The sequence below is a fragment of the Panthera leo genome, chromosome B1 (assembly GCF_018350215.1).
Source record: "Panthera leo isolate Ple1 chromosome B1, P.leo_Ple1_pat1.1, whole genome shotgun sequence".
Taxonomy (NCBI): domain Eukaryota; kingdom Metazoa; phylum Chordata; class Mammalia; order Carnivora; family Felidae; genus Panthera; species Panthera leo.
Window position 1 is genome coordinate 25,355,246 of NC_056682.1, and position 23,532 is coordinate 25,378,777.

General features: G+C 45.0%; 1 protein-coding gene and 1 long non-coding RNA gene across 2 annotated transcripts in view; one reads left to right on the plus strand and one right to left on the minus strand.

The window, feature by feature from the left end:
- DLC1 (DLC1 Rho GTPase activating protein) overlaps positions 1 to 16,604 on the plus strand; it is a 536,095-nt gene extending 519,491 nt beyond the window's left edge. Inside the window, 11 exon segments of the mRNA XM_042934406.1 lie at positions 2,044 to 2,398; positions 2,401 to 3,466; positions 3,948 to 4,124; positions 6,588 to 6,747; positions 6,869 to 7,067; positions 8,615 to 8,828; positions 10,415 to 10,529; positions 11,078 to 11,296; positions 12,117 to 12,334; positions 13,068 to 13,241; positions 13,995 to 16,604. Coding sequence (XP_042790340.1) covers positions 2,044 to 2,398; positions 2,401 to 3,466; positions 3,948 to 4,124; positions 6,588 to 6,747; positions 6,869 to 7,067; positions 8,615 to 8,828; positions 10,415 to 10,529; positions 11,078 to 11,296; positions 12,117 to 12,334; positions 13,068 to 13,241; positions 13,995 to 14,115 — 3,018 coding nt within the window. The 3' untranslated portion in view covers positions 14,116 to 16,604.
- Positions 14,120 to 23,532, minus strand: LOC122217438. Its single transcript, XR_006201488.1, has 3 exons — positions 23,442 to 23,532; positions 17,999 to 18,069; positions 14,120 to 14,204 (listed from the first exon to the last, which is right to left on the minus strand). It is a non-coding gene; the product is annotated as an uncharacterized LOC122217438 (long non-coding RNA).

The window sequence follows — 23,532 nt, forward strand, 5'->3', positions numbered from 1 at the left end:
ACAGACCATGAGATCATGACCTGAGCCGAAGTCGGCCGCTTAACCGACTGAGCCACCCAGGCACCCCAAACATCTGCATCTTTAACATAATAATCCCTTCAGGTTTACCAAAGACCAAGTAGCCTTATGTAACTGAAACCAATAGTTGCAGCGAGGCGATGAATTGCGGTTTTCCTACTGTTTGTTGTTTTTTTTTAATTGAGATAGAACTGGCATATAACATAATACTAGTTTCAGGTGTATGACACAGGGGCTCAATATCTGCATATATTATAAAGTGATCATGGCCAGAAGCCTCGTAAATATCCATCACCACACATACTTACATTTTTTTTTTCTTGTGATGAGAAGATCTACTTTCTCAGCAGTTTTCAAATATACCATACGGTATTATTAACTATAGTCACCATGCTGTACGTCACATCCCCGAACCTTATTTATTTTATAACTGGATATTTGTACCTTTTGACCCCTGCCTCTGACAACCACCAGTCTGTTCTCTGTATCTATGAGGGTTTTTTTTTTTTTTAATTGTTTTTTATCGGAACAAATCATCTATTATTTTGCCTTTTTAAGTCATCGCCGACTCCAGCTTAAAGGAATAAGACTTAGGGAACCCCAGTGAATCCTCCATTATTCCCTTCAGAAATTAAAGCTAAAGTTCTTTGGGAACTCTGTCTCTTCCCATATAACAGTAACAGTGTTTCAGAGCTGCAGGGATGGAGGTAGCCTGTGGGGTGCTGAAGAATAATGAGAGATAGGAGGGAGGAAAAGAGGTGGGGGAGATGGAGGGAAGGGCAGGAAATCCCACACATTCTAGTGGAATGGTGGCACATAACTTCTGTGGATGAAATGTGAGAACCTTTTATGAGATCGTAGGAGAAGAAGTGGGTGTAGTCCTGGGAGTGAGTGTCACAAATTAGAGTAAACAGGAATAAGTTTGGTCAAAGAACATATTTCTGACTGTTCAGAGTACAGATTTTAATTATCCTACGGTCCCTGTCTTGCAACAAGCCGCCCTCTCGGGGGAGTTAAACCTTTTAAACAAATGAACTGGAACCTCAGCACCCACTGGGCTGTGGAGAGGAGTCCACAAGTCAGCGTTTAATGCTCTCTACTCATTGTCCTGTGAAACGTGGGTCATGTGATACTTTCCACACCAGTGGGAAAGACATGTATCACACTGAGCTGGGCCTTTTGAGATCCCGCCTAAAAGGCTCAGATGCGGTAGTTTGTGACACAGCATAACCCTGAGTCCTGCCCATAAATCAAGCATAATCAGCAAAGATGTAACATCGTGTTTGTGAGTGTTCCATGCTGTCAGGACTGGGTATTTGTGAGGCCTTGTTAAATTGCCTGGAGCATGTCTGAGGTTGAAACTTCACAGGACATGTGTGGCATTAGCTCTAGACCCTGTGTCTGGTGGGGGAAGGGATGAAAAAGAACAGGTAAGAAGCTGAAAAGTATCAGCCTTAAGAGATGTGGTGACTTACCTTGCTTGGTGTCTCCACCGGTCTGGTAGGAGATCTTGTATGCTTTTAGGGTGGCCACACACTTCAGTGTCCATTCTTCTTAGTGTTTGAAAACTACCTTTTTAATTGTGAAAGAGAATATAAACACATGCTATCAACAGACAGCAAAATTGGAGGCAGACCAGAGGGAGTCCTACCCGTTGCTGACTCCAGCTCAAAATATTTTGCATGCCTGGAATTTTCACAGATCTTGGAGTTTTCCTCTGTGAGCACTTAAAGAACAGCCTACAGATCCAACAGTTTCTACAAAACAATTCTTATTTAGCTTGAAACACTTGGTCAGGCTTTTTCCTGTCAAAGTCCTGACATCCAACATACATCTTTGTCATTTAAAAAAAGAACAATAAAGTAATAATCATAATAATAAGTAATAAAATAAAGATACAAAGGGGGGAATTGACACTGATGGCGTATCATGAGCCGGGTCCTAGGCGTCCGGCCCCCAGCACACGTCCCCGCTCCCTGCTGTCTGCCGGTCCCAGCGATGAATGCCTCCATTCTGTCTTTGCAGAGTGAGGATTCGGACGAGGACGAGCCCTGTGCAATAAGCGGCAAATGGACTTTCCAGAGGGACAGCAAGAGGTGGTCCCGGCTGGAAGAGTTTGATGTCTTTTCTTCAAAGCAGGACGCAGCCCCCGGGGCCCCCGACGATGCCCACCTGAAGAACGCGGCGAGCCATGAAAGCATGCTGACGGACCTCAGCGAGCGCCAGGAGGTGGCCTCGGTCCGCAGCCTCAGCAGCACCGGCAGCCTCCCGGTGCACGCGCCTCACACCGGGGACGCGGCGACGCCCCGCACGAACTCCGTCATCAGCGTGTGCTCCTCCGGCAACTTCGTGGGCAATGACGACTCTTTCTGCAGCCTGCCCTCCCCAAGGAACTGTCCAGCTTCAGCTTCAGCATGAAAGGCCACGAGAAGAACGCCAAGTCCAAGACGCGCAGCCTGCTGAAACGCATGGAGAGCCTGAAGCTCAAGGGCTCGCACCACGGCAAGCACAAGGCGCCTTCCAAGCTGGGGCTGATCATCAGCGGGCCCATCCTGCAGGAGGGGATGGACGAGGAGAAGCTGAAGCAGCTGAACTGCGTGGAGATCTCCGCGCTCAACGGCAACCACATCAACGTGCCCGCGGTTCGCAAGCGAAGCGTTTCCAACTCCACGCAGACCAGCAGCAGCAGCAGCCAGTCGGAGACCAGCAGCGCCGTGAGCACGCCCAGCCCGGTCACCAGGACCCGGAGCCTCAGCGCCTGCAACAAGCGGGTGGGCATGTACCTGGAGGGCTTCGATCCGTTCAATCAGTCCACGTTCAACAACGTCATGGAACAGAACTTCAAGAACCGCGAGACCTACCCAGAGGACGCAGTGTTCTACATCCCGGAAGATCACAAGCCCGGCACCTTCCCCAAGGCGCTCTCCAACGGCAGTTTCTCTCCGTCAGGGAAGAACAGCTCGGTCAACTGGAGGACCGGAAGCTTCCACGGCCCGGGCCACATCAGCCTGCGGAGGGACAACGGCAGCGACGGCCCCAAGGAGCTTAAGCGACGCAATTCGTCCAGCTCCATGAGCAGCCGCCTGAGTATCTATGACAACGTGCCGGGCTCCATCCTCTACTCCAGTTCGGGTGACCTGGCCGACCTGGAGAACGAGGACATCTTCCCCGAGCTGGACGACATCCTCTACCACGTGAAGGGGATGCAGAGGATAGTCAACCAGTGGTCGGAGAAGTTTTCAGACGAGGGAGACTCCGACTCAGCCCTGGACTCGGTCTCTCCGTGCCCGTCGTCTCCCAAACAGATACACCTGGATGTGGACAACGACCGAGCCACGCCCAGTGACCTGGACAGTACCGGCAACTCACTGAACGAGCCGGAAGAGCCCTCCGACATCCCGGAAAGGAGGGATTCTGGGGTTGGGGCCTCTCTGACAAGGTCCAATAGGTGAGAGCTTGGCTGCCCTCTGGAGGTGGGGGAGGTCGGAAAGGGATTGCTGCCGCTCTCATGTGGGGGACATGGGGTTAGGGCATTCCTGGCCCTGTGAGCTCCTAAGGAAAGAGATCAGGAGGCCCTAACATCCAAAAAGGGTGGATGTTGTTTCATAGGTGCGGAGTTTCAGCTTGAGAAGAGGAAGGAAGTCTTGTGGATGCATGGTGGTGATGGTTGTACAATGGCGTGAAGAGATTTTATGCCCCTGAGCTGTCACTTAGTGGTTAAGATGGCCGTTTACGTAATGTGTATTTTATCGTGGGTGGGGAGGGGAAGAAAAGAACGGAGTAGAAGTCAGTTCTCTCGGTTCCTAAGATAAGAGGCCAGCAGGCAGCCCACCGCTGATTTTGTGTGTACCTGTTAAAAAGCCGTTGTACTCACCCCTCCCCTTGCTCCTCTCCCTCGTGCTCACCCCTCCCCTGCTTCTCTCCCGTAGGCACAGACTGCGATGGCACAGTTTCCAGAGCTCCCATCGGCCGAGCTTAAACTCTGTATCGCTGCAGATTAACTGCCAGTCTGTGGCCCAGATGAACCTGCTGCAGAAGTACTCGCTCCTAAAGTTAACCGCCCTGCTGGAGAAGTACACGCCTTCGAATAAGCACGGTTTTAGCTGGTAAGAGTTTACTGTGCTCGGTCAACTAATTGGAAATGTTTTGGGGCAGCTCCCTGAAGCTGAAGGTATCCATCCTCTATGAATGCCTTTCGACTATCATCCAAATGTAATCCCTGCATTCTTGAGGCCACATCTGATACTGCTCAAGCCAGTGTAACTTTGGCGACTAAGCAGTGGGATTGGTGGGGGGAGATTCAGTGCCCGGAGTGACAAATGGCCAGTAGATGGAGTGAGAATGTGTGGCTGTTCTGTCACACTGTACAGGCACCTCCTTCCTGTGTTAGAAAGAGCCCCCGGTGGGTAAATAGATGTACCGATCAGATCATGTTATGGAAGGAAGGAAAGAAAAATGTTCAGGTCATAGGATGTTGAGACCAACTGTGAAATGCTTACTGTACAGTTCGGGCCTCCTGACCTTCTCCAGGTATGTGTTTAGAAATCATTTTTGATGGAAATATTTGAAGCATCGCTCAAAAATCTCCCTGTGCTAAAAAATTTAGGTTATGTTTCTAACAAAGACACTTCAACAGTGAATAATAAACATAAGGAATTCACTGCTCTAAGATACTACAGACTAAATACACACGAAGGTAAAATCCCTCAGATGAACTGTTCATGATTACTTTTAAAACTGCAGCCCTCCGTGTGTATCACGTGAGATGGACATCGTTAGGCTGGATGGGCCACGGATGTGACCCACTGTGTGTGTATCTTAATTTTTCTGCTAGCAGTGCAAAGCAGAGAACTGTCTCTAGATTGACATCCAAGTGCATTTCACAGTGTCAGCTGGGTATCCTTAAGCCTTTTCCTAATCTGAGTGTTTATCATCTGGATTCACTGCTTTGTATAAAAACAGAGAAGCAGCCCATGTCCTCAGTAGCGCTCTGGAGCAAACCAGAGGGGCCGGGGTGCGTCAGCAAAGCAGCAGAACTGTTGTTTCTCTCTCCAGCCCCCCGTCTCCTCAGGACTCGTAGTGAGTTTAGCTTCAGCATCAAAGCACCTCCCGTTCAAAGGCTGTTATTATGTGAGCCTTGCTAAATACAGAAGTTGTTTGTTCTGAATGACAGAAATAAGTATTGACCGGTTTATCCCCGCATGCTTCAGATTCTCGGTGGAGATCGTAATGTGTTCTTTGCACATTCCGCCGCTGGCTTTTTTCCCCCCGACAAAGCAAGTATTATGCACACTTATGGCCATGATACCATAAACTTACTGTATGGAAATACAAATTTGGCTCTACGCTTTAGTTTTACCTTTCGTAGGGCTATAAACAGTAACGTGCCGTGGCTGCTGGCGAGCGCTCAGAAGTCAAAGCAGTCTGTCTTCTGCAGTGTTCCTCTGTGCGTAGAGTCATATTTTCCCTGCTGGCTATTTAAAAGTGCATATTTTACATTCTCGGTTCTGAGTTGCCCACCCCCCCTTCCCACCAAACCCTCAAGAATCTGAAAGTCCGTAATACTTCTTGAGTTCTGGTCAGTTTTTCCAGTGAGTCAAAACCAAATGTAAAAGCCTCGCATTGTGGGATCCATGGAATAGGGAGAAATTCTACACAAAGTTCTTTTCCTGTTCGGCCTTGCCCTTTCTTGTCCCGTTTAGAGAGGTCACTTGTAGAGCTGAAATTTCTGCTTGACAGCATTAAATGCATGACATCGGTTTCCTGTTGCTCCATATACTTCTGGGGCTGGACCTGGTTTCAGGACTCCAGGGAGCCTGGGGTAGGCTCACAAAACCTTCATTGTTCTTTTCCATCTTCCTCTAGAAACCTAAAGATGTTATATTCTCCAGGGTCATCTGCAGGAGAATTTATTTTGACTTCGGGTCATTAGCTTGGCCCCCACTGTTGAGCTCTGGAATTGGTTCTCATTATGTTGGACCAACATCATGTATTTGCTATTTTCTCCTCCGGCATTACATGATCCTTTTTATACCCTAAATACTTTGTATCTCATCAAGAACTTAGAAATGATTCTTGCCCATCTACAGGACAAATGGGAACGTGTTTTTCAAATTCTGTCATGAAGCTCCTAAATTAGGGCCTTGAATGTTCTTTTCTGTTCGTGTGCCTTCCTGTGCCGCCATTTTGTAAGGAAGCCCATCAGCTCCCTTAAGGATATAAACCCAGTTCTCCGAGTTAATAGTGGGAGAAGAATCCCCAGTGGAGAAAATGTTACTGGGCCTCAGAGCCCCAACTCTCAGAAGATCCAGAATAGCACTGTCCCGTGAAACTGTCTGTGATGGTGGAAATGTGCTGTATCTGCTCAGACGGCAGCTACTGGTTACAGATGGCTAGTGAGCACTTGAACTGTGGCTAGTACAACTGAGGAACTAAATTTGTCATTTTATTTAATTTAAATAGCCACCTTAGTAGCACGGATACAAAGCTCACAGGGTTTACCTGCAAAAGATGGATTAAGGGTCTACAGACAAATAAACATAACCTCCCCCCACCTGCTCTTTAAATAGGGCTGTGCCCAAGTTCATGAAAAGGATCAAGGTTCCAGACTATAAGGACCGGAATGTGTTCGGGGTCCCTCTGACGGTCAATGTGCAGCGCACAGGACAGCCCCTGCCCCAGAGCATTCAGCAGGCCATGCGCTACCTCCGCAACCACTGTTTGGATCAGGTGAGAACTGCCTCGTGCAGGCCCCGCTGAATCATGGGACCTCAGATGCATGCTTCTTTTTTATAGTTTTGTAGTGAAAATGCGGCTTCTGTCTTGCCATTTAATGTTTTTCTTCCAACAGGTTGGGCTCTTCAGAAAGTCGGGTGTCAAGTCCCGGATTCAGGCTCTGCGCCAGATGAACGAAAGTGCCGTAGATTGTGTCAGCTACGAGGGACAGTCTGCTTATGATGTAGCAGACATGTTGAAGCAGTATTTTCGAGACCTTCCTGAGCCACTAATGACGAACAAACTCTCGGAAACCTTTCTACAGATCTACCAGTGTGAGTGTTCTTTGATCTTAACGCCGTTGGCCTTGGGGAAAAGTGGGACCACCTGAAACCTTGGCTTCCTTTGATGCCATTCTTTTAGAGCCACATGATGACCTTCTTGGAAACACACGTCATCAACTTCTTTCTTCCTTTTCTCCTGGTTTGTGGGATAGGTTTCTGTGTACCTGTCGAGTAATGCAAAAATAAATCTCCCTTATCGTCATTCTCTAATTACTGAAGCAATTACACATTTTTACATTGTGATCCAGGAGCTCATTCCTTCATTCGTTTCTAGAACAGTCTTCCCTTAGATGCTTAAAAGAGCAGGTACCAAGATATTTCAGTTGACTCTCATCTCTCCAGCAGGGCCTGCTGTGTTTAAAACGTCACAGGTGTCTGTGTGGTTTATCTTGCTGGAAAGTGAATAAATAATCTTTTTCTGTTATTCATCTCCCCTTCTGCCAGAAATACTTGGGAAAACAATACCCATGCCCTTCTCACTTTTAAGTAAAGCTTAAAGCAAACAGTTGTCTAAATTAATGGTCAAGATCAGGATTATGGCTTTTACGGCCCCGTGTTTTTCTTGGCTCCGTGTGGTGTTACAGCCATGTAATATAGAAGCAGCTTCTCTCCGTGCTCAAATTGTCTCCAGCCTGGCGCGCTGGACCTCATCTTATGAGAAATGGAGCTGGTCTGGATTATTTCATTATTTGTTTCATCCTTTCAGATTTTCTGAAAACACAGGTCACATTTTCCCCACCAAGGTATTTGTTATGTGTTGTAACCATGGAGCCGTTAATCGGTTTGTCCTACGGAGCTGCACTTGACTGACTTGATTTTTCCACCACATGCCTCTTAAAAGGCAGATTTGCCGAGTAAAGGAGACCTGAAGGTTGAGCCCCGCATTTTCTACATGTATGTCATTTTCCTGGTTTTATTTCTCAAGCATATATTTTTGTAATAGCCTCTCAGTATGCTTTCTAAAACTTAAAAACATCGCTAGTAAAAATATCTGTTTCAGCTGACTCTTTTAGCAGCTTGCTTTCTCCATTTTACGAATGAGCCGATCAGTTCTAGTTATGGAAGGTCCCCAGAGATACTGGACCCTTTGTATAAAGGCCAAGAAAGATTTTATCCCCTTGTACATGTCTTCAATAAGGTTTTTCACTGAAACTACACAAAAGTGTAACTGTGTATTGTGTTTTCAGTAATCGAGAATGGTAAACTGGGGAGTTCCAAAAAAAAAATACTTAGAAAAGCTATTCCAAAAACCAAAAGAACAGGCATCATATCTGGAGCTGAACTCTGAGGTGGATTTAGGATATTGGCATTGTGGGTGTTGAAAATTTTTTAACTCCTCCACAGGCAGGAAATACTTGAGGGCAGTGACGCTGGTGGCCGTCCCTAATTTCTTCCATATTAACCTCAAGTACACTTTCTGCAAGCGCTTGTTCAGGACTGGGCCGAGGTCGTTGGTGCTGGTGTTTGCTTTGGGACGTTTCCTTGCAATGCGCGTGGAAAAGCACCGAGCTGATGGGGGAAATGCCTGTGTTATACAGGTGTGCCCAAGGACCAGCGCCTCCAGGCGATCAAGGCCGCCATTATGCTCCTGCCTGATGAGAACCGGGAGGTTCTACAGACGCTCCTTTATTTCTTGAGCGATGTCACGGCCGCCGTCAAAGAAAACCAGATGACGCCCACCAACCTGGCTGTGTGCCTAGCGCCCTCCCTTTTCCACCTCAACACCCTGAAGAGAGAGAATTCTTCTCCAAGGTACGGGTCAGACGAGATATGCACGCACATGCTCTGTTCTTCCAACAAACGCAACCTACCTTTCCTCCTCAGTTGTCCCTGGGTTTTCGTTGGTTTCACACTCGAGTCAAGCACAAAGGAGTTTGGCCTCCATCCTTCACGGTCCCCTTACTTCCCTCCTTTCTTCTCAGCCCTGGGGGCGTAACTTTCCAGACAGTCTAGTGACAACGAGGCTTTGAGAGCAATTTGGATGTGTGCTTCGCTATGGCAAGTGTTTTCCCTGAACCCCCCCCCAGTGCCCTCTGTGACGTTGCCATCAAACTTTCTGCCAGCAAAGGATCATGAGGATTTGCTGACCTAAAAAACTGGATGGGGATAAGGCCCTTGCTGCCTTGCTTCTGCAGAGTCAACAAAGCCAAGCCCCCAGCCTGTGCTGCAAGTTGTAAGGCAGTCAGCTGGATCTGTCAGAACTAAGGATAGCGTGGAGCCTCAAAGCTAGACCTGGCCCAGGCCTATTGTGTGCAAAGTTTCTCGTTAGATGTATACAAGCTGGGAGTGGCCATAGAAGAAGTCAGAGAATCTGGAAAATAACTAACAAACGCTGATTTTTGCTCAGGACTTACTCTGACCCAGCCACAGGACTACACCCTTGACGTTCATTCTTTCATTTAATCCTTGTAAGGATCCTAAGAGGTGAAGATACTGGCAGCGCCTATTTTAACATGAGGACAGTGAGACTGCAGGGAGGGTCAGTTTAATAGTTTAATAGGTAACTTACCCACATCTGAAGGGGAAATGGCAGAGCCAGTTGAAGCTTCTTACTGATGTGAGTATTTCACGTACGGGCCTCACAGCAGAGTAGGTGAGAAAGGAGTCCCCGACTGGACACAATCCCAAATGTGAAACCCATCCAGCTGACCCTTCTCCTCAGCTCTAAAGGTGCTTGACACATATTCCTTAGCTACAGGTACCTCCTGGTTCTACTAGTTGAAGTGAGCTTTGCTTCTGAAAAGCCAAATAGTACAGTATCTTTTTATCTGGTTCTCACGTGGACTGATGCATTCCATCTTCAATAAGATAGGGAACTGGAGATGAGCAGGAGAGAGAGATCAGATAAGATTAAGACAAAATCTCTAGGAAACAATGGATTGTCCCCTTACCTTCAGGAGAGGATTTTATTTATTTAAACCGTAAAGAATGGTGACACCATTTACTGCAACATCCAGTGCCTCCCATCTATGCACCCCTGCAAGCTGCCTTTCTTCTCCCCACCACCACCTAGAGACCTTCTGGGCTGTCCTATTTAAACGGGAACCTGTTTAACGTGATGGTTTTAAATAGCCTGGATCTCACTGAAAACCGCCCCTTTCGTGTTTTTGTTTTGTTTTGTTTCGTTTTTTGGGTTTTTTTTGTCTCTGTGTGTGTGTGTGCTCGGCTGATAAAACAGGAATTTTTGTGACCAAAGTGAAGCTCTCCCGAACCTCTTAAGAACAGATAGGCTCCAGTAAAATAGTTTTTTTCTCTCCTCTGGATTTCCTGGAATAACACATTAATTAAAAACATATAAATATTTGAGTCTTCCCCCCTCCCTTCTTTCTTCTGCCTAGGGTGATGCAAAGGAAACAAAGCTTGGGTAAACCAGATCAGAAAGATTTGAATGAAAACCTCGCTGCCACGCAGGGGCTGGCCCATATGATTGCCGAGTGCAAGAAGCTCTTCCAGGTGAGGCGTCAGGGGGTTTGGCGCTCGGTTGAGGAGAACTCCGATAGTTAGGACCAGGTCGTGGGCACCATGCTTGCTCACATCTTTACACAGCTGGAGAGTATATACATGGCTGGAGAAGGTCTTTTTTGTTTCTTTTATAAAAAAATCTTGTTTTATAACATATAAGCTCATTAGGGCTAATGTGTTTAATGAAATTCACCTATCTCCATACCCCTTTACTTAAGAAGCAAAAGCAACACATTTTTGAATTAAGTTCTGTATCTGAGAGGCAAGCCCTGGGTTAGTCATTTACCCTCTACTGTGCCTTCCCAAAGCGCAAGAATACCTCACGTGAGAATAGGCTTTTGGACACCTTCAGGGAGGTGATCTGTTCGTATTCTCACTACTCACGATAGCACGTGAGGTCGGCTGGAAAGAGAGTAGTGGGGGCGCCTGCACCTCCCTGAGAACCCAGTCCGCGGCTCCTGCACTGCCGCTTCCTCTGCTGGGCAACAGGAACGGTACAGGCAGACTCACCTCCTTTTTGTCCCTTGCACCCCCCACAGGTTCCCGAGGAAATGAGTCGATGTCGGAATTCCTACACAGAACAGGAGCTGAAGCCCCTCACTCTAGAAGCACTGGGACGCCTGCGTAACGACGAGTCGGCTGACTACCAGCACTTCCTCCAGGACTGTGTGGATAGCCTGTTTAAAGAAGTCAAGGAGAAGTTTAAGGGCTGGGTCAGCTACTCCACATCGGAGCAGGCTGAACTGTCCTATAAGAAAGTGAGTCTTGCCCCCACTGTCAGCCAGTTGGGTTCCAGTGGTCAGGATTCAGGTTCATCAGAGATGAGACCCTGTGGCCGTGTTAACACGGCTGTCTGTGGGAATCTGTCACCCACTCCCTCCCTTGTAGATCTGGGCAGCCAGGTGATTCAGTTCCCCAGGTAAGAGTGGAAGAGTCCAGCAAGGAATAATAAATACACTTGTCAGAGGAATCCGACCATCTAATGAAATCTTCTGGGGCCACAGAAATCACACTAGAGTCCCCTGGAATGTTCTACTAGTGGTATTGGGCTTTAAGGTGTTTTATGACATGGTCAGATGTTTCCATAATTTGCTCAGAATCCCCTTGCACTGTCCTCTGTTCTCAGCCACTTTTCTCTTGGCCCTTTAATGAGTGGAGAGTACTTGGGGGAGAAATTAACTTGTTAGGACTAAAAGCCCCTTGAAGACAGGGGCATCTTGTATGGTTCAGCATGACAGGCCCGTGATAGTATTTCTTGGTCCTGTGTCTACCACCTTGAGAAGAAATAAACAGTGGGAGTGTCTGGATGGCCATGGAGGCTTTAGAATGGGTATGTAAATCATCTGATTTTATTGCACTGACTCTAATATAGGCCCCAAGAGAACAGATGTTAATAATTTTGACTGGAAAATTAGTCTAAGGCCAGGCTTTCTGGCCTGCTCCTGAATATACTTGGGAACACCAGCATATAGATAGTAATTAGCCCCTAAACACGTGACCATAAATCGAGCTGGCAGTTTGCCTTCAAAGCGTAGGTGTGTGTGAATTGTAGCACTGAAAAATGCATCCTCTTTTCAGGTGAGCGAAGGACCGCCTCTGAGGCTTTGGAGGTCAACCATCGAAATCCCTGCTATGCCTGAGGAGATCTTAAAGCGCCTCCTTAAAGAGCAGCACCTCTGGGATGTAGACCTTTTGGATTCAAAAGTGATTGAAATCCTAGACAGCCAAACTGAAATTTACCAGTATGTCCAAAACAGTATGGCGCCCCACCCTGCCCGGGACTACGTTGTTTTGAGGTGAGAGTTTCCAAAATGATTACCGTGGCAAGGATGAGCCTGGTGTCACTGAATATGACAAGATGGTGAAATTATGTAAAACGGAAGGTGTGGGACCCTTGCAAATATGGGAAGTGTATCCGTATGTATTCCAACAGTGTGTCCATCGCTGAAAATGGTTGGAACACTTTTGGAACTGAACTCAGAATCAGAGGCACATTCAGTTGAATATGCTCATTGGTAGCAGATTCTTGCCCCTTTAAGGATAGATTTTTCTCACCAGAAACAGCAAGTGAATGCATAAGCCAGGAAATAACATTTAAGTCCCAAGTGCGCTGTGGTTAAAGCTGAATTATATGTAATTCGTAAATTCTCTGGAGACATGATTGAAAGAGGAATTCCAGAAATCTTGGAGGAAATGTCCCGTCATTAGTCCAGAGCTTTCCAATAGAGCAACCCTGATCTGGATGTCCATGTACAAATCCATTTGCGAAATGTAAAAATGGCTTTCATTCACACTTCAAATTGGTTCTCTTTCAAAGAACTGACATGTGAATATATACTCACTATAGTGACTCTGCACAGAGTTACTCATTCAAGAGCCCTTGCACAATAGTTCAAAGGATACCGTCTCCAGGACTGGGTCACACAGCGTAGCCACCGATCCTGCCCCTTAGCTTCTGAGAGTAGGGCCCCATTTTAAACTTGGCTTCCAGAAAATTCCATCTTTTTTACTCTGATTTTGTTTCTGCAGAACATGGAGGACTAATTTACCTAAGGGGGCATGTGCCCTTTTACTCACCTCTGTGGATCACGACCGGGCACCTGTGGTGGGGGTGAGAGTCAATGTGCTCCTGTCCAGGTATCTGATCGAACCCTGCGGGTCAGGGAAATCCAAACTCACCTACATGTGCAGAGCCGACTTAAGGTACGTTCTGATTCTAATTTCTGACACGGTGAGGGTCATGAAGGAGATGAGACTTTTTGTCTGACACAGAGAATGGCTTAAATGAACACATCATTGTGTCTTGTCTGTTCCCTAAAGAGCAGTTTTTGTAAAGTAACACCTTCGTGTTTCTTGGTGTTTGGGGGATGGCTTCCTGATTTCTATCCCTTAGAGAATGTGGTACTAAAGCAACACGAATACTCTGGTTCTGACATGAATTTAAAGCCACAGGAAATGAGAGTTTGAAGTAGCAGGCAGATGATTCTCATTTTACATTCAAAGATACTTGAATATATGACATACCCTTTTAGTAATTAATTAGGCCTGTGCTCTGTGCCATTGACGAATGTGTGTTCCTATTAGAAAATTTGTGAAATACAGCAATACAGACAAAAACATGAACCTCTAAAAAACTTTCCAAAGTGGTTAAATTCTCATTTGAAGTCTTTACATCTCAGCACTTTTTCAACTGTCTGTGCGACTGTAATCTGTTTTTGTTCTATATGCTAAAACTTTTCCCAAACAATGTCACTCAATATCTGTACTCAGTATGTTGTTCCTTGAGAAACTTCTGGTTCCAGAGGTGTAACAGATGTGCCAGGAGATTATCTTGGAATACGATCTTTACTTACAAGGTTTCTGGATCAAGAAATGGAAATGTATTCCGAATTCCCTCCAGCTTAGTTCAGTGTTTTCCAGTTTGAAGACTCCATGTGCTTTTCCTTCCCATTATAGGGGCCACATGCCAGAGTGGTACACAAAATCTTTCGGACATTTGTGTGCAGCTGAAGTTGTGAAGATCCGAGACTCTTTCAATAATCAGAACACTGAAACCAAAGACCCCAAATCTAGGTGATTACTGAAGCCAAGCGACTGCGTCCGCCGTCTGGATAGTTGTTTCTAGAATTCTTGCCAGTCCTTGGAAGAATGCGTTCTGAGTCTAATCTGAAACAAAGCAAACGACAAGTTGGAGTGTAGGAATTGACTTTTCGTGATTTAAGACATTTTCAAAGCTGCTTCCTGTTTGTTTAAGGTCTAGAGTACAGACCTTGACTGGAATATGTAAGACTGTGCAAAAAAAAAAAAAAAAGTATTCTTATCCAAACTGCTTCTGAGAAGCAAAACTATAAATACATCACGAAAAATAATGAAGATACTTCATTCTCTTGTGATTCTGGCGTATGTGTACCTATGTCATTTTATTTGCAGCGTGCTGAGGGACTGGCGTATCCACTGGAATAGTTGGTACTCTTTGACATGTTTCTCACTGAGATGAGCAAAGAAAGGTTTGCACAGAGGAGTGTGTGTATGTGTGTTTGTTGCTGGTCGAATGGCACAGATGTATACGTTGGAACACAGTGTCTGGCACACTGAGATGCCTCCCAGGAGGATACTGATGCGTCAGGTTCAGTTTAACCTGGAATATCTGACTGCCCATGGATCCATGCAGAAAGGGAACCCCAAAACCCTCGCCCACTTATTTTTTTTCCAACTCATTAAGCACATTCCTTTTTTTACCAACCTCCTCTTTCCTTAAAGTAATTGTAGTAGCTTGATTCCGCTGTCCCGTCTCAAACACAGTACGTCTTTAGATCTGATTGCAAATAGTGATACACTTTTTACCCGGTGTAGATCAGGTCAGGGAAGAAACTCCGCCCGCCCCACCCCCTTCCCCACCCTTACTAGCCCCAGAGCACAGTTTTATTGTGTGTTTTTGTGTTTGTTCTTTAAGTCGAGATGTAACAACTGAACACTCTAACATCTCCTCAGTCGAGCCCCAGAACTTTTTACCTGCTGGAATTTTTTGCATTTTCATGTTTCGAACCCAAACTCTTGAAGACATACTGAAAACATAGGAAACTACGTCTGTCCCAAGGAAATCCCTGTAAATTTAAACCAAGGTATTAAAATTTAACAACAGGCGTGGATTCTGGTTATTCGTAGCGCTTCTGAAAGCTGCCCATACTTAGTAATTGGATCTGTCCTTTTCAGCAAATAGGTTTTCTGGTTTTGTGACTTTTTTTTTCCCCCCTCGGCTTTGTTTTCCCTACATTTCTTTTTCTTCCCCTTTATAATGATGCCCCTGGAATGTATGTTAGTGGTAAATGAAAATAGCTATCATAGAAAGAAAACCCAAAAAAAGTGCCAGCACCGTTTTTTGGAAGGGCGGTCTTTATACAGGTTTTACCGTAACCATGAAGATTGACTCATGAGACAGTATTAGTGACTTTATTTTGTATGGATCAAAAGTGAATAATGTATGAATGAGAGTTGTAAGAAGGAGTTTTATTTTGTTATAACATATTATAGTTACCATTGTCAGTGTTATTTCAAAGGTTCTTTGAAGAATTTGCAGCGGGGGAAGATTAGAGTTTTAAAATTTGAGTATTTTGGATATCAGTGTTCCTTATGAAGATATACTTGTATATGCAATTTTAATAGCTTTCAGATTTGTAAGATTGTATGTTGTATATACCATTCTATTAAGATAAAGAAACATGTCCACATGTCCACTGTGCTTTCAAACCTAGATAAAGCATGACAAAAATTATTATTTAAAATATACTTGTATTTATACCTCAGATATTCTTTTGGGTTTTGTACCTCAATGCTTTTTTTTTTTTCCTAATGTAAATACACTTTACATGAATACAGTCTAAGTAAAAAAAAATAAAAGAAGAGGTTTATAACTTGCTCTATATCTGTACAGAATATAATCCGTAAGTGCACTATTAAATGTTTAAAGTAAGGGAAAGGTCTGGCCTGCTTTCCTTTGTATCGCATCTCACGCCTACCCTTAGAACCACAGATTGCAAAGCATATCATCCTGGCATCAGCCAAAATGAAAATCAGATTTGCTGAAGGAAAAATGGGACTGCAAATAATTTCAAGGCCAAACTGCAACTGAGCCACTCACTAACAAACAGGAAACCCTAGTGAAGGTTCAGGAAGCATGGAGATGCTGTCCTAACAAAGGTCGTTAGGAAACGATGCTGAGAAAGTTATAAGAATAAGGAACCAGGAAGAGTAAGATGCTCATATAAGCAAAGCCAAGGTCACCGTTTAATTCCACAAAAGGTCTCTTTCCCACTGTTCAGCTTTCCTGTGGAAAGGATTCCTTAACATATTTGACAACAGGAGAATTCAGAGGATGTGAATGTTCCAAGAACTCTGTGTAAGTCACCTAAAGTGATATTGCCACAACTTACTAATTGTGACTCATCACCTAGATTGTAAGCTCTTTGAGGGCAGGGCTCTCCTCCACATCTTTATAACCCCCATACAGCGGCTTTCAGCGTTTTGTACTTGTAGGCACCTAATAAATTTATTATTTGCTAAATGGAACTGGTTGAATTAGCTTCTGTCACTTGAAAAGGAAGAGAATCTAGGATGCCGTCTAAGCCCTCGCTTTGGTTCATCACTGCCCATTTTGAGATTGTACAGAGTGGACATTGTCACACCTAATGGGATCTTAAAGTATAAACTGGTGAAGACGTGCGGAGACCCTATATAGGGGCTGTGGACGCTGATGGTAAATTGAAGAGTTCTTTGCGATGCAATTTTAATCAATCTTGTTTCTTGGAAACTGATATCCCTTTTAGAAGAGGTTTTATTTTGACACTCACTCTGGGCATAGTAAAGGGAAAAAACCAAACCTCGTAATTTTTAAAAAGACACAAAGGCTTTTTTTTTTTTTTTAATGTGTGCCCCTGCCTCCAGACCTGGTTTCCTCAGAACTAAATAAAATAAAGATCAAAACATATTAAGCCTGAAATACCTACTACTTTGTTTGACAGGCTGCAGAAGGTTACCAGGATGGAGGAGACATCCTTACAGACCCCATTACAGATTGAGTTGAGTCAATTATTCAGCCCCTACTGTTTACCTCACACTGTGCTCAGTCCTGAAGATACAGCAGTGAGCACCTCACCCTGCCCTCCCAGAACTGAAATCTCACAGACACTAACAGAAATGATACACCATGTCCTGACGGAGGACAGGTTCCTGTGTACCCAGGGGGGCAGCTTAAGATCTTAATTGAACAAAACTCAAGATAACTATATGCAAAGCATCTTGCTTACCAATTTGTAGATAGAATAACTTGGAAAATTCTAACAAATAGTTCTTTAAGAGATTTCTTTTTAAGAGCTGATTGAGACAAGTGAGATTTTTTGGAAAGTAAAATCTAAAGAAAAATAAAGGAAAATGATCCAGATCAGTACTTTTTTTTTTTTTAACATTTGTTCATTTTTGGGAGGCAGAGACAGAGCACAAGCGGGGGAGGGATAGAGAGAGAGGGAAACATAGAATCTGAAGCAGGCTCCAGGCTCAGAGCTGTCAGCACAGAGCCCGACGTGGGGCTCGAACTCACAAACCGTGAGATCATGACCTGAACCGAAGTCGGACACTTAACCGACTGAGCCACCCAGATGCCCCCAAATCAGTACTTTCTAACATCACTAGTTAGGGTGTGTGTATGTGTGTGTGTGTGTACAGGCAAGGACAAAGGCTATAATGGTGTGTAGAATTTTGTAGCACCATTCATGGGTCTTTATTCTACTTCTGTGCACTTTACACACTTAATTTAAGCTTCACACATACCCCATGAAGCATAAGTATTATTCTAAAATAAGGATATACCTTAGGTAGTGACAAATTAAGGTCCCCAGAGCCAGAAGAAGGAGCCAAGACTCCAGCCCAGGTCCACTACCCGTCCATCTCCCCTTTGTTGACCTTACCTAATTAGGAGATAAATGTCTCATCGTAACAGCCAATCCATATGGCCCCGGCATCAAAATTGAGAAGAACTCTAGGAAAAATGGAGGTTCATAGCAAAATAATCACATTAATCCACATCTCAAATTCAATTGTCCCTATTCCTGAGATGCTTAAGGTGAAATTACATAGGTAAAAATAAATATGAGGCAAAGTTTTGTTTCAAGTTAAGGTTTGAAAGACCTTACAGTTGTGTTGGCAAATTGAATATATGGTTTGAAATGTACAGAGACTCCACTTAGGCCTCCCTGTGAAACAGGAGAGATTCTCCCCCACCTGCCAGCACAGAATAGGCTTGTGCTCTGACTGCAACCTGCCCAACCCCTCTGATCTTGCATTGCTTCAGGGTTACAAAGGGAACATCTCCCTACAGGCTTCTTAACTTCCATCCCAGGACCAGAACCCCGGTCCTGTGACTTTCTGCAATACCTCATTATGCCGGGATTCCCACCACACAAGCATGTCACAAAATACAACTGAGATCTTTGTGAAGGTGCTTTGAAAAGCAAGGGCTATTGAAAGGTAAAGGAGCTTTCATGAAAGCAAAGTGGGATTTGGCCCAAATGCTTTACCTCACACGCCTGTTGAAGCATACATTAATGATTATAAAGCAGAAATCCTAAACAATGAGATCATGGCATGCATGCCATCTTGGTGTTCCATCAGGGTGAAATTTGCCCAAGGAATTTAAATTCCATTTGCCTAAGGAATGCAAATTACAAAAGACCTCAAAGAGCCTGTGGCAGGGGGGGAACTCAGGAGGGTCTGTGCAGTTGCAATGAAGTTGGGCCCATTCTCCAGGGGATGATCAGTCCTTTGCAGGCAGGGAGTTTGCTAAATCATGTTGGCAGCGGCAGCCCAAAGTAATTACCCTTGCTGTGTATACACAGTTCCCATTAGGGCCGCGGTTTGGCTGTCTGGGCCCAAGGCTGTGTTGACACCTATCGCATAAACACCTCCTTGCAGAGATTTTTCATCTCATTGCACTTAAAAAAAAAAAAAATTAGTTCAGGGCTAGAAACATGGCCCCTCATGGGGAATTTTCATCTCTCTCTCTCTCTCTCTCTCTCCTATCAAGATGCAAAGCATTTTGGAAAGCAAAAGCCTCGCTCTCCTTGTGACTCTGAGAATGGCTCTCATCAACCATGGTGAAAGACTTGATGCTCTAAAAATGGTCTAATTCCCAAGGAAATTGTTTCAAAAAGCTTTGTAGGTTACAGGTACTTTTCAAGTACAAGTGTGTTTGGCTCAAGTCTGAATGGACTTGTTAAGCTACCGCATATTAAGCATTATAATGTGTGAGGTACTGGGATGTGTGTATTGCATACAGTAAATGTCACATGTAAATTTCATAGCAGTCCTTTGAAGGAGGCCTCATTAGACTCATTTTATAAATGAAAAAGCTCAAAGAGGTCGGGAGGCTTAAAGAAATAAAGTAGCTATCTAATATTTGCAAAGGGACTCAAATATTTGGGACTCTAATATTTGCAAAGGGGCTCAAGACATTCTAGAGCAGCCTGTACAATAGAACATTCTGCCGTGATGGAAATATTCCCTCTCTGCTACTAAAGTAGGTACTAGCACATGTGGCTGTTGAACACTGGAAATGTGGCTAATGCAACCAAGATGCTGAACGCTTGCTTTCATTTCTTTTTTGTTAGCTTTGGGGCTCCAGGGTGGCTCAGTCAGTTAAGCATCCCATTGTGGCTCGGGTCATGATCTCATGGTCAATGAGCTCGAGCCCCGTGTTGGGCTCAGTGCTGACAGCTCAGAGCCTGGAGCCTGCTTCAAATTCTAGGTCTCCTTCTCCCTCTCTGCCCCTCCCCCACTCATGCTCTGTCTCTCTCAAAAATAAACATTTAAAAGTTTTTTAATTTTTTACTAGTTTAAATTTAAATAGCCACATGTAGCTAGTGGCTACTGTATTGGTGCAAGTTCTATTTCAAAAATCAAAGAATATTTCCAAGGAATCCAATTCCCATCTCTCTTCCACCTATCACAAAATTCTTAAAGGAGAAAGGAAGGAAGGAAGGAAGGAAGGAAGGAAGGAAGGAAAGAGGAAGAAAGAAGAGAAATAAAGAGAAAGAGAAAAGAAAGGAAAGAAAGAAAGGAGAGGAGTAGAGGAAAGGGGATGGGGGGGTGGGGAGAAGAGTGGAAGAGAGGAAAGGAAAGAAAGAAGAAAATATGGTAAATTTTTGTTAAAATCTCCCTGGCCACATTTCAGCTCAGGTAACTCCACATTCCACCAGCCATGAGACTATGTCTCCTCTAACCTATGACCAGCTTCTTGTGTTTCTCAAGCTTGAACTGGATGACCTCTTTCCTTTGCTGCTAGAGCATGTGTACTTTTCCAAACCAGAGATAAAGATGTAGCTGATCCGAAAGAATGTTTAATAATTCCGAATATTCTGTTCTGTTGGCCGCAAGCAAAGGAAGCCTCACAGATGTTGCTGCTCTGGACAGAAACAGTTGTCCCTGCGTGGTCTGAGCCTGTCCCCACCCTTTTCCTCGTCACTGGTGCCCAAGCTTCCTTTCATGTTGGTGACGCCACTTGGCCTCAGCTGTCCGCACCCAGGGTATCCTCCAATGTAGGGACTCCTGATCTAGGTTTGATAACAATGGGACGTCTGAACGCTGAAGGCGGTAGCAATTCCAAGGCAAGAATATATCTTCCACAAGCATTCCTAGCTTGCTGCCTCGAAGAGATATTTCTTTACCTGCTTTATCCTTTTTCAAAGTTGTCAAAGCTCTGTCATATTAAACAGTATAATTTACTAAAGTAACCTATTTCTTTTCTTATTTTCAGTACTAATGCATATTACTTACAACAGCTCATCAAAGCTAGAAAGAAGCCTCTTAGGAAGAAGTGTGAAAGAACTTTCATGATACATGATCTGAGAGTGCTCTCAGCAAAAAGCAGTTTACGAAGGTTTTTAAAGCTAAAGACCATCCAAGGCTGCCCACTCCTCCCGTGGAAGCTTAGTGAAGGTTCCTCGCCCTGCTCAAGCAAGCACTTAGCACGGAAGATAATTAATCAAAGAAATGGGGGATTTAATGTCACGCTCCAGAGATGTTAGTTGTCCTGACTTCTAGGGCTGGCTGATAGGATGTATGTTTTCCAATAACAAAGATAAGCCAAGCTCTATTTTTGAAGTTCACACAGTCTGTAAAGATGATTAAAGCAAAAAGAAATTTGAACCCTCAGGACCATGCACAAGGTTGCAATATCTCAAAGAGATAGAGGATATTTTATCCCAAGACCCAGAAGGCTGAAAATGGAATGTATTCTCCTGTAACTTTGTGGAAAGAAAAGAAGATGCCAAATTTCCAGAAGCAAAGCGACCTGCCTGGGAAGGCAGGATCAAGGTGTAGCTGTTGGCTTGTTGGTTTGTTTTTAACCAACCTAGTGCCACCAACACTCTCATGTCAGACTGATCTCAGCCTCCAGTGCCACCAGTGGGCATCTCCAGTGGGGCCTTCTACCCTGAGTCATCCAACAGGACTATTCATGACTTCAGCAGGTGGTTCAGCCTGACATCAAAGGGGCCAGCGGCCATTTAAACTTCACGATTGCGTTTTCCGTGATTTTTGCCTCTTCGTGACCCAGCAGACCTAACAGAATAAGAAGACTCACTCTGTTTATTTGCTTTCATCCACGTTCTAATTTTCTCTGGTCCTAACTCCGTTGAATCCCAAGAAGAGTACAAATGGAGATACATCAAGGAATATAAGGGACAGTGCCTCCAAATAAGACAAAACCCTCATTTAAGCCACAAAAGAAGAAAGAAGCAGTATGAGAAGGAAGTAAACAAAAGAAGGACTAATGCAGGGTGTCCAGTTACTAAAATACACTCACTAAAATCCTGAAGTCAGGGGTCACCCCTCCTGCATATGCGTCTGGTTTTGGAGACGCCCAAAGAGCCAGACTCTTCTGTTGCCTGATGAAATGCCATTTCTTACTTCACTTGTCACCCTAACTTCTTGGCCTCTTCCTTTTCTTGTCCTCTTGACATGTGGATCTGCTCCCCTCTGGCCATATCTCTTCCTTGGCTCTCCTGTGACTTTTCTCTCTCAATCCCTACAAACCAGCCTTACGCCCAGGGCCCTTTCCTGGCCTCTAAAGTTGGCTGTTCCCTCTTTCCTCATTCCTTTCCTTCTTCGTTTCTGTCACCTCTCACACCTGCATGTGCCTCCCCTCCCCACCCCACATCCCTGAAAAAAAAAAAAACAAAAAAAAAAACACTTTAAAAACAAAAGAATTTTTAGTTTTCTTAGGATTCCTTTAATTTACAAAGCAGAAAGGTCACTTTGTGTTTCTCTTGCTTCTATTAACATATAGATATTCAGCCTATCTCTGCTAGACAGGCTTCAGGATCTTTATCATTTGCCTGCTTTGGGCAAGGAGAGCTATCTAAAGTTGTTATAGAGGGAATAGAAAAGGAGATCGTAAGGCATTGGGGACAGAGCTAATAGTCACTCAGTAAGCTGGGCAGGTAAAGGAGACAGCCGCCGTAGGGTGGTGGTCAGAGAAAGTAGATTTGGGGAAATTTTTCCTTTTTTTTTTATAATTTTTTGTTTGTTTTTTTTATTTTTGAGAGAGACTAGAGACAGGGAGAGTGGGGGAAGGGCAGAGAGGGAGGAGAGAGAGAGAATCCCAAGCTTGGACTTGGAATGTGGGGCTCGAACTTACAAACCGTGAGATCAGGACTTGAGCCGAAACCAAGAGTGGGTCACTTAACCAACTGAGTCCCCCAGGCGCCCCGGGGGAAAATGTTCTTAAGTTCAGGGGCAGGTACACATGGGTGGAAGTAACTAAGGGGGCATGAATTTACAGGTTTGAAGACAAAGGAAGTGCACCAATGGAGAGGGGAGGGATACACAGGGCTTCCAAGTCCCTCTGCGGGAGGGAAACCATGGGCTCACAGGAGGAAAGGTGGCTTTGAAAGACACGCCTTCCTCTGGGACGGCAAGGAAGGACAGGCCAATGAAGTATCCTGGTGAGTCAGAGCCTAGGGGGCGCCGTGGAGTCAGAGAATGTTGAACTGGACGGGACTTCTGAGGTGGCCGAACCGAAAGTCTAATATCCCTGAAGCAAAAGCAGAGCTAGGGAGGCTGCGACCACCCACAGGTTTTCAGCCACAGCAACAAATGGGCCAGGGCCCACATCCGGGGAAGAGTCACCCCCGAGGAGGTAAGTTTTTTTCTCCCCAGTAAAACAGCAGATGCCCGATTTTCAGTGTCAGCCCTTTCTCTGTGTTTACCTCCAGCGAGGTGCCCTGGTGTGACCCTCACTCACACCTCTGACTCTCCTGGGACCGGACCCTCTCACTACCGGCCAAGCTGTCGTTTCTACTCTCCCATCGTTACTCCTGAAAGCCGTGAAGAGCCCTGGGGTTGCGTGATTACCGGTTCCTTTCAGTGGCAGGTCTGCGCGACTCTGGTTTTTCCACGTCCGATCCTATTTAATCCTTGCTGTAAACCTTTGAGGTTGGGAGGC